The sequence below is a fragment of the Zingiber officinale genome, chromosome 9A (genome assembly GCF_018446385.1).
Source record: "Zingiber officinale cultivar Zhangliang chromosome 9A, Zo_v1.1, whole genome shotgun sequence".
NCBI classification, from domain to species: domain Eukaryota; kingdom Viridiplantae; phylum Streptophyta; class Magnoliopsida; order Zingiberales; family Zingiberaceae; genus Zingiber; species Zingiber officinale.
Window position 1 is genome coordinate 123,378,176 of NC_056002.1, and position 11,495 is coordinate 123,389,670.

At 37.3% G+C, this 11,495-nt stretch overlaps 1 protein-coding gene and 1 long non-coding RNA gene across 3 annotated transcripts; both read right to left on the reverse strand.

Annotated features, from left to right (window-relative positions):
* Positions 1-4,680: 4,680 nt before the first annotated feature.
* Positions 4,681-5,843, reverse strand: LOC122021057. The gene is made up of 3 exons (XR_006122437.1): positions 5,308-5,843; positions 5,134-5,210; positions 4,681-4,734 (listed from the first exon to the last, which is right to left on the reverse strand). It is a non-coding gene; the product is annotated as an uncharacterized LOC122021057 (long non-coding RNA).
* Positions 5,844-9,104: 3,261 nt separating this feature from the next.
* Positions 9,105-10,786, reverse strand: LOC122021885 (thioredoxin-like 1-1, chloroplastic). 2 transcript variants are annotated; one of them, XM_042580058.1, is made up of 5 exons: positions 10,352-10,786; positions 10,034-10,209; positions 9,767-9,955; positions 9,528-9,692; positions 9,105-9,442 (listed from the first exon to the last, which is right to left on the reverse strand). In XM_042580058.1, exons 1-5 carry the CDS (start codon positions 10,374-10,376, stop codon positions 9,275-9,277), a joined length of 723 nt encoding a protein of 240 aa, XP_042435992.1. In that variant the 5' UTR covers positions 10,377-10,786; the 3' UTR covers positions 9,105-9,274. The 2 variants fall into 2 exon arrangements, with proteins under 2 accessions (XP_042435992.1, XP_042435993.1); XM_042580059.1 differs by having other exon boundaries at positions 9,767-9,949; positions 10,352-10,735.
* Positions 10,787-11,495: the final 709 nt, after the last annotated feature.

Sequence of the window (11,495 nt, forward strand, 5' to 3'; positions counted from 1 at the left end):
TGAAGCATTGAAGGCGCCTTCCACCCCATGGAAGGCACCTTCCATAAAGCAAACTAGGCTAGTCTTCTTAGCTTCTTCACATGGGTGATACTCCGATTATCTAGAGTTGAGCTCACTTGAACCCAACTATGATCTTCTCCTTGAACAGCATTCCTCCCTGGCTTCTTGTTCCTCAGACCATCACACACACCTTTCTTGTTCACCAGTGTACTCTTCCGCAACACCTCGTCCTTCGGATGCACCGAGCTCGTCGACTCCCTTCCCGTGTCATCCTGCTCCCTAGCTGCATCTTCCGCTTGACTTCTTGTATTCCTAAGTTCCTGCACATTAGGCACAAGGTTCAAATACAGATAGGACATAATTTAACCTGATTGATCACATCAAAACTAACCTAGGTTAATTACAATCTCCTCCTTTTTAATATACATCAACCCAACTTAAATTAGGGTTAAGCCAAAATGAAATAACATAGTAAATTGTAATTATAACTAAAAAATTGCAATGCAATAAATTAAACAAGTTAATAAAATTACAAAATAAGTACAAGGATAAAAATTTTAAAAACTATCCTAACTCCCTCTTAATCCCTCTTAACTTTTACCTATTTCTCCATCTTTAATCACATAAAATAATAAGGAAAAATAAAATAAATAGTTAGAAAAGTTTGAAATAATTTTCTAAGGATACATAACAATAATTATCAGGAGACTAATATTATTTAGAAATAATTTTCAAACATATTCTATTTTTAATAATTAATCTACTATTTTGAGAAAAAATAATTTAAAAATTACTTTTCAATTTCAAAAAAATCTAAATATTTTGGTAGAATTTAAGCAAAATAAGTTAGGCAAGTCAAAAAAAAAATTCAAATAAAGATATTATTTAGTTTAACATAAATGATTTATTTTTTTAAAGTAACTAATTTTTAAAAATAAATCTTAAAATAATATTTTTCAACTCTAAAAATTCTACTAATTTCTTCGGATGGGTAAAACAAATTTTTAATGGCAAAAAATTAATTGTTTCTAAATTTCTATTTTTTTATCTTTTTAATATTAAAAATTTACTTTTCATAAAATAATTCGTAATAATTTAGATAATATTCTAAAAAATTAAAAAAAAATTGTTTAGATAGAGAATCTCATGTTTCATCAAAAAATAAAATAAAAATTTAAAAAAATAAGTCTAAAAGTTATTTTTAATTTTCAAAATACAGTTTTCGTTAATAAATTCATAGAAAATAACTTAACGGTAAAAAAAATTTTGAAACAATTTTCCTTAATAGAAATACTACTGTTCTATAAGTATAAAAATTTTGAATAGGAAATTCGAAAAGAAAAATTTACTTGAAAAATATTCTCTAATTAAAATTATTTCAATTCTAATAATTCAAAAAAAAATAGAATTTAATCTAGAAAATATTTTAGAATCCAATATAGGTTTCTACCTACTAGATTTACTAAAAATTTTAGAGGTACATAATTTCTAGGGATTTTTCTAATTTATCCTTGATGATTTTTGATATACTAGTTAACTCTAACATAACTTTTCAATTCTGAATTTAGAAACATATTTAAAATCAAACATGTATAGTCATTTTCTAAATTTTCTATTTATGCTTTCAATTTTTCATTTTCTACTCTTAGATTATCTACAGTTTTAAGGGGCATGACTTGGTTAAGGTTATTTTTATCTTAGCATTTTCTTTTTCTAGTTTGATTATATTCTTAGAAAGCAACTTGATAAATTAAAATAACTTTTCAGGAGGTAAGGCACGTATCTCACTTACCTCGTATTCTAATGCTCCCTTTTTATCGTAGCTTTCTTCTGAGTAACCTCCCCCTTCATCATGCTCATCTCTGAGCTGCTTTCTTCTTCTCCTTGGTGGTCCACCAATAGGGCTAGCCTAACATATTCTTCAACTTCTGACTCTGATGATGACTCATCCAATGTTGCTTTCAAGTTTGTGTGCCTTGATTTAGCTGGGGCTCTTTCTTCTTCTTCTTAGTCTTCAGCTTTGGGCAATCATCCTTAATGTGCCCTTCTTCGTTGCAGTTGTAGTATCGAACTTTTCTTTTACTCAGAGAATATTTCTTAGCCTACACTTTATTAAATTTATTAGATTTAATAAACTTACTAAATTTTCTTACCATTAGGGTCACTTCATTTTCATCGATTGACGCTTCAGAGTTCGGATCATCCATTCTTACCTTCAGGGCAATCTTCTGAATGGATTCCTTTTTCAATTATACACATCTAGATTCGTGAAGTTCTAAAGTGGAAAATAAACTCTCTAAAGTACTTATCTCTAGATCTTTTGAAATAAAATAAGAGTCTACTATAGACGTCCAATCTTATGTCCTAAAGAAAGCATTTAACACATACCTAAAGAATCTCGGTTTGTTACCTATTCTCCAAGATTCATAAGTCTGGTGATTAACTCCTTCAGCTTGGCGTACAGTTGTGCTGCTAACTCTCCTTCTTTCAGGCGGAGGTTGATCAGTTGGTTCTGAAGCAAATCCTGTTTTACGAGCTTGGCTTTGGGCGTACCTTCGTGTAGCTACAAGAATTCTCCCAAAGTTCCTTTACTAATTCGTAGGCACTGATTCTACTAACTTCTTGCGGAGGTAGCATGCTCAGCAGATGGAATTCAGCTTTTCCATTTGCTACGAAGTCCACTTGCTCCTTCTTGGTCTAGAGATACTCTTCTTTTTCTTTTTTTTTTTGTTGGTCTTTAGGGGCTACAAAGTCATATTTAATTATCAAAAGAATTTAAAAATTAATTTTAAAAAATACCTCCATGCACTTTTTTCATAACGTGAAATCTCCCTCAAACTTCGACGGGTAGATGCTCGGCTCAGCCATCGTCTTAGTGCTTCAGTCGGAAGTTAGTTCTTCTGAGGCATTCTGGCTCTGGTAACACTTGTTGGTGCAACGGAGCCGGCAAGAAGAGGTTAATTGCTTACAAAAGTTAAAACTAAACCTTTCCAGATCTTTCCACTCAGATTAGTAATACAATTATAAAAAAGAAATTGAACAACTTAAAAGGAGGCGAAAGAATTTGACTTGGTTATAACCTAGGTGGTTATTAATCCAAGGCAAAAGAAAGCATTATAAAGTCTCCTTCGTTGAAGGTAGAGAAGCCTCTTACACTCGTTGGACACTCAAAAATATTCTAGGTGTCACGCCCCAGAGGAGTCCCCGTCCGAAGAAATTTCGACAATATCTCCCCTGTACGGCGGACAATCTGAAACTTTCTACATATCTCCATACCTCAGCCACATGCGGCTGGAATAATAACAATAAATATAACACAACCACACAAACATCTACGCAGTTATATATAATCAAACAAAGCAGTAATAGTCTGACTCGAAAACCACCCTACTCAACTACACTCGTAAAACTAAAATCCGACGAAACTCACCTCTTATGCCGACCCGGCAGACATGTAGTAGAATAAGACCAAATAAAATCCATCGACATCACAATAATAAATACAACGTCCAAGTATCAAACAAATCAAGTCTAAACATAGACAAACGAGAAGAAAACTCAAAAGTCAATCAATCCTCGGGTCTGCAGGGATCTAGCACTACGTGCAGTGGGGACTAGCGATGGAACTCCCTCCTGACAGCATCAACCCGAAAATAACAACAATGGAGGCGGGTGAGTCCAACACTCAGCAGGTATATGCAAAGTAAAGAAATAATACCTAGCACTAATCATGCGTATGGTCTGATAAAGATAAAGGTAAATGCAAACCGAAGAAGACAAGAGAGAATCTGTACTAACCAGGACCCGGTATAAGGACAAACAGTCCGAAAGGTATAGAAGACGTGTATGCATGTCAAACATAGGTATCCAAACAATATGCAGCATATAAATGCAGCAAACACAATCACAAACAATAAATGCATCATGCATATGATGCCAATGTCATGGTCACCCCTGACGCCAGTCAGCCAACTCACAACAAAAGTGGGACCAAGTGGGTAGGGATGTGACGACCGTGCACTCAGCAACACTACTCCTGATGAGTGATTGAGTGGACAGGATGCTGTTGGAGTACATACATACTCCTACCCCAAATCATAAATGGGGGAGCGCAATGCTCTCATCTCCCGGTACGCTATGACGGGGAGGAATCTCTAATGTGATACACGCTGCGTCACACTACCCCTGAGCGGATCAACGGAGCACCGGAAGAGTCAAACTGACGTGCTACCACGCTGTGTCACGCTACCCATGAGCGTCACAACGGAGCACCGAACAGTGATGAAAACTGGCAAAGTGCTCGACAATAATGGAGCAATCTATCGCACAGCATGCGATCATGCAAATGGTGCATGTCACTAAGCATGGTAATATACTAAACCAACCTCTGGACATATATCAATGGGCACCATAGTGAATAAATCATATCAAGATATACTGATCAATAAGGTATCAAACCTAGGTCCTGAACATGTGAAACATGGTTATATCACTACCCATGAGCATGATAGATCAGGTACAAGATCAATACGAGATGCAAACAAACAATCAATCAAACAGGTAACATGTATTGGGCAGTGATTAACTGAAACAAATAGGAAACACAATTAATGCAACATATTATTTTCATTACTAAGCATATCAAAGACAATAAGTCAAAAGTACCCGCCTCCAATAGGAAATGTCCAATCTGGTTCGAACACGACGTCGAGATACTCGTCTCGCGTCAAGGTCCTGTGATACCAACAGAGATATATTTTATTTAGCTAAAATTCCAATGAATTGAAAAATAAAATTCTCAACACAACTTAGGACAAAACCCTAAGTCATAATCATTAACTTACCTAATTAAACACATATAATTTAGTTACTCAACCTGTATCAAATAACTAAATCAAACTCTTAATTCAATTAGGAAAACCCTAATTATTGATTAACCTTAATTGATCATCAAGTAACTTGTCCACATCAAAACCTAAATCCACCAACCGAATACCCCAGTGCACAGAACCTAATCAGCCGACACATGAATAATCATCTAACAAAATCAAGTACACTATGATCTACAACTAAGCATATGTTTAATCCGTAGACCACATCATCTCAATACGTACCAAGATTCTCACTCCTTACCTAACTTCACAGCCACTGTTTTGAACTGGAATCAAAGAGTTGATAGCGGAAATTGCGCCGCTAAGGGCTGTTGGCTGCTGTAAACAATACAAACAAACAAAAATCAAAAATTTCCTACCAAACCATGTTCCCAAACGGACCCAAATCAAAATCCAAATACCTAACATGCCTTACCTACTCGTCACCCTCTGTTTCCTCTCTGCCGGCGACTGGTGGCGAAGAAGAAAGACCCGCCAGTGGAGTCTAAAGCACGACAGAAGGTTGCTGGACCTTAGCGTCGGCAGTGGACGTTGGGGCAGAGGGTAGAAGAGGAAAGAAAGGCTCGGGAAGAGAGTGAAGATGAGGCCGGCGTTAGGGCACAGGTAACGGCGGCCGGCGCTGGGGCACAAGACAGTGGCGAGAGGGCACTGCAAGTGAGCAAGGGCTCGGCTAGGGTACGGGGTGGCCGGCGGTGGCGCCGGCTCTGTGCAGTGGCGCTTGGCGTCACGGCGGCAGTGAGGAGGGGGCGTCGGCGATTAGGGCAAGGAGGAGAGCAGGGTGTGCGCACGAGGGAGATGAGGAGAAAGCAGAAAAGGAGGTGGCCGAGGGGTTTAAAACTTCAGCGAGGAAGAAACCGTCGGCCGGCAGTTAGGGCTCGGCGTCGGCACCTAGGGCTCGGGAGTGAGGGAGAAGAGAGGCGCGCAGGGGGTTTTTTTTTCGGCGAGAAAGAAAAATATAAAGAAATTAAGAAAAAGGAAATCTAATTATAAACATTTCCTCGCTTAAATGGATAGCCTAAACAGGCTTTTCCCGGACCCTGTTTTTATCCTCGTTAACTCGTCCGTACGAGCTCCGAAAAATTTCCGAAAAATTCCGGAAAATTCCTTTATTCATATTCGCTTATTTTTTTCGGTATTTTACACTAGGAAATGAATATAAGAGTTTTTGAATATTTCTTAGCTCTAGGGATTTTTTTATAACCCTTGGAAAATGTTATGTGAAACTTAAAGGCACCTTTAAAATGGTCCAAAGAGCCTTCCATCGGATAGATTTTATCTGCCAAGAATAAACATTTATCCTCGGGTAACGGCTAATGAAGGCGTCTTCCAGACCATGGAAGACACCTTCCACAAGGCAAACTAGGTCTTCTTCGCTTCTTTGCGTGAGTGATGCTCCGGTTATCCGAAGTTGAGCTCACCCAAATACAACTCGGACCTTCTCCCCGAGCAATCTTCCTCCCCGATCACTGGTCCCTCAGACCGCCGCACACATCCTTCTCGTCCGTCAGTGTACTCTTCCACAGTACCTCGCCCTTCAGATGCACTGAGCTCGTCGATTCTCTTCTCATGTCATCCTTCTCGCTAGTTACATCTTCTGCTCAACTTATTGTATTCTTAAGTTCCTACATACTTAAACACAAGGTTCAAATATAGACATGACTTAATTTAACCTGGTTGATCACATCAAAACTAACCCAGGGTACTTACAGTATCATCACAAGTGTTGTCCTCCATAATGATCTAGCCCACAAGACCTGTAGTGAGATAATTTAGCTGGAGGTTGGGGACCTGTTAAATAGAAGAGTGTCAGATCACTAATGGTCAATTTACTTGGGAGAGCAAAAAGAAAAACGAAAGAAAAGTTTCCACAATGGAAAAGCTTCCGTCATTTATTTGATTAAAATTTTCAGAGGGAAGAAAAATGCAATCCATCAGCGGATAATTTTGGAGCTAAAATCGGTCACCTCAAAATCGAACAAAAAGCAACGGATGGAAAAAATGACGCATGTACCCCTTTTCATTCATAAAATTATACTATATACTAACAAAAATGATGCATGTACACTTTTTAACTCATAAAATTATATCATGTATCCAAAAAATGATGCATGCACTCTTTTTTATTTATAAAATTTTGTCGCATGTATTCATCTTCCTTTATCAAGGTAAATAAACATGCAAAGGAAGAAATTTTTTCACCCTTTCTCTTCTCTTCTTCCGAGGATAATTTTCCACCATAGATTCCTTTTCCTTCCTCATCCCCGCTTTGGAGTAATTATAGCATAAGGCTAAGCGGAGAAGAGCAAGGCATTACTAGTTGGTGCGAGGTGCGCCCCCAATCAGTGGGGCCGACAGGGAAATAGCAAAGCACATTTGGCTAGTGGAACTGATCATGGAGAAGTGGAGCACGCCCGATCGGTGAGACTAATCGGGGAAAAGCGAAGCTCATCCGATCAGTGAGACTAAAAAGGAGGGGTGAGGTCCATCCGATCGGTAGGCCATCGATCAGGATGAAGCGGAGCACACCTGATCAGTGGGACCGATCGGGGAAGAGTGAAGCGCTCCTGATCGATGGAATCAATCGGGGAAGAGCGAAGCGCATCTGATCTATGAGACCGATTGAGGAAGAGCGAAGTGCATCCGATTTGTGGAACCAACTGGGGAAAAGTGAAACACATCCAATCGATAAGTCTAATTAGGGAGAGGCAAAGCAGGCCCGATTGGTATGGCCAACCTAGGAGGAGCGAAGTGTGCTTGGTCGGAGAAGCAAAACTCGTCCCATCAGGGCTAGAGAGAACTACCCAAACGGATATGTCCTATGTTGACTCGTCTTGTTAATATTTGAGGACACAAGTGATAGCTTCCAATACTCACCATATCATTATCATTATATTTTCCATATATTAACTCTCGATCTAAATATGATAGTTAATCTTTGGTGACACAAATGACATATCATTATCATTATATTTTCTCTATATTATCTTGGTAATACAATTGTCAACTTCTCTCTAGTTTTTTTTTTGTTCTATCTTTCCATCTCTGTTTTAACACTTTTAACTAGTGTTAGGAAATTGATTTTTATAATTAATTATCCATTATTAAATAATGAAAAAATAGTTGTATATGAATGATTTTATTTCCTGAATAGTTATGAAATTTCTCCATTAAATGAGAAAATTTAGATCAGTCAGCTGGGCTTGACCGAAGGTGGGAGTCACATATGGGTTAGGTCATAGTATGTTTGAGCCCAATAAAGGACTTGTGTTAGATTCATGATAGCTAAAGAGAGGAATATAATGAATAACGCTAAAAATATAAAACATACAAAAATCATCAAGAAACCTCAAATTTTACAATGAAAGGAGAGCACTTTAAGCTTGTAAAAAACTCAAAAATAAGGATAGCAATACAATAAGAGAGTACGTGAATGTTGGAATTTAAGTACTATGTCAACAGTCCGTTTATTTATAACCTTTAAGTTGCCTTATAACAAGTTTTAACTTCTTGTTTGGTAGAACTCCAATCAACTCAACCTTTTCTATCAACTTTTTTGATTAGTAGGGACGGATTTAGAAATTAGAGTTGAGGGGACATGAACTTGATGAAGTGTGCTGAGCTTTAGGTGTGGAAGGAGTGAGCTTCAGTAGATTAAGTAAAAATTTCGGCTTCTTTTTTTATTTATCTAAAAGAACATCTTAATTTTAAAATTATAAAAAAATAAAAATAGTAGTATTCCCTTATTACCTCTTTCGTCGACCTCCTAAATTCTCTCTCTTGTTGTTTCCCAATGCATCCCCTTATATAAGATCTTTTCAGAATTAAAAAAGACCTTATATATTCTCATATCAGGTCCACTGTTGGACTTAATATGATCTCATATCAAGTCCACCATAGACTTAATATTTTCTGATATCAGATCTACTCTGGGTTTGATATGGTCCAATATTAAACCCACATTAGATCTGATATGAAAAATATCAGGTCTAGTCTGATCTGATATTTTTCATATCAGGTTCACACTGAACCTAATATTTTCATATCAAGTTTATACATTGAAAAATAATGTGAGATTTAGGAAATTGACAGGAAGAGTAGGAAGAGAATAATATTATTTGTTGTGTTCTTTTTAGTGGGTAGTTTTTAGAATTTTTTTTTTTTTTTTTTTTTTTTGTAATAAGTAAACGTCACCGTTCGTTTTTGATAGAAAGCTGTAAAAAATTTACATGAGTAATAAAAATAATTCCTAGGACAGCCCTAGGCAAAGATCCATCTTTGTGGATTAGCCTCTGCCTGAGAATACTCCTTAGTGAGCTAAAGATAAAATCCAGCTAAACATCTTGATCCAAAATAAAAATGAAGCTAATCTCATCTTCTCCAACTCAGATAGACTTAAAATCCTCAGACGACGACGATGGCATTCCACAACTAAACTCTATATGCGCATTTGAAGCTAATTTCATCTTCTCCAACTCTTCTAAACTTTCCGCGGGTTCAAACTTTCGTCCGCACTTCCCGTGTTTCTTAACCGCATCCTTGAACTTCTGTATCTGCATGCGTCATTAGAGGAAAAACAGGAAATCATTCGAGCGTCCGTGCGATCGAATGCGTAAGATGTTTGGTTTGTTTTCTCACATTTGCATTTGTGCAGCTGAAGCTGCAAACACGGCCTTCAGCTCCTCTGTAGAACTGGAAGAAGGGAAGAACTGGAACGCCAAGGCTTCTACACATACCTCTGTGCTGATCAAAGTTGACTTTCAGAAACATCGCGCTAGAATTCAACTCAGCTTGTTGGCAAATCTATGAGTAACACAAATTAATTTTCCATAAGTAATCGTCATTTCATTCTTCAAACAAGATTTAACGGTGTTAACCTTTGGGTGCAGAGCCTTGCAGCCTCCGCATTGGGGAGAAAGGAATTCAACGACGACAAGTTTGTCCTCGGCGTTTAGCAGCATGTGCTCGAGTTGGTCTATTGATTCTACCTCCTCCATGTTTGGCGCCGTCTTCTTCTGCCACCACCCCAGAGTTTGAGCAACATCCATTGGAGTTTGACCCTGCATCTTCAAGAAACAGAGTTAAACAAAGAGCAAAACAAATAAAAATGAAGCATTGGGAAAAGAATCTTAAAGTAGAGTTACTTTTATTGGGGAAATTGGGTGGCTTTTCTGTTCCTTCTCCAGTATTCGGCTGCCTTTGAAATCACTCTTCCAAGGAAAAAAATCTAAAGCCGGAGCATCTCCTTCCCTTTTCTCCAATCCAATATCATAAGCACAAAAGAAACAGAAGCCATTCCTCAAAGAAACCGCCATTGGAACTGTTGAGAATGGAATGAGGATTAAGCAAATGAGATTGCAAATGCCTTCTTTCTTTCAAGATTTCTTGTCTTAAGCAGATACTGAAGAAGCAACTGGCTAAATAGACAGCGGAAGGCAAGACCCATAAATTAATGGATTTACCTTTGCCCCATGCCCCATTCCCCATCCAAACAAGGAAGATTCAGTGGCACGCCAGAAAATAAAATCGAAATACCCAGAAAATAAATCTGTATTCAACTTTTTCAAGATATCTGATGTAAGCAATCTCAAATTACCCCCAATATTTCTATCTAAATGTCAAAACAGTTCCTGGGAGTGGGATCATAATTCGCACTCCCCTTGCCGGCTTAAGATCAAGTCATCAAGAAGGTTAAGAAGAGGAAGTCTAGCCGTGTCTGCTTAAACGTGCCGTATTCGGCATGTGAGTGGCATCCAATGAGCTGGAGAAAGAGAAGCACCGATTTTAGATACAGGATATAAGATTCGATGATTGAGACGATAAGATTTTTGGCCGCAATCAGCAGCCATACCATGACCTCTGCAGTGTTTCGCCCACTGGAAATCTGGAAGTGGACTCTGTCATTTCAATTATTGTACTTTTGCTTACGTGGCTCAGCCATATCCAACTGAGAAGAATTATTATCTACATGGATAGGAATGCATACACGTAGTTAGAATTCTGCATCCAAAAGCATTTTGATTTGTGCATTTGATTTGATTGTCTGAATAGCATGTCAGAGTATACAATCGCTATCCATATATAGCACTGAACATCATTAAAATGGTACGTTTTTATTGCAGAGAGGATTTTTTTTCTTCTATATTTTACTTAAACAGGTTAGTCAGGTTTGATACTATCTGACTATTCAACTTTCATAATGTGTAGATTACATATCATATTTTTTAAAAAAAAATAAAAAATCTCATTTTCTTTATAATTCATCAACCAATTTCATCTAAAATTAATAATTTCAAATCAAAACTAATATACTTCTCAAAACCTCTTTACTATATTTATATTATTAGATCTTAATTTAAAATTTCACCAAAGAACTCACCTAAATTTAGAAATTTTTAAATCGCGTTTTTAATCAAAGTGCATATTAATTTGGATGATTTTTTCGCTCTATCCCTCTGTCTACCACATGTTTCAATTCCTACTCATTCGAGACATATTCAGAAGATTAAATATAAAAGTTATTTCTATGGTTTGGATGCATGCAAATTCCACATCTCTCTACTTTCATCTGTCTCCAGTGGAAAGCAAATCTCTCACTCCCTTTCG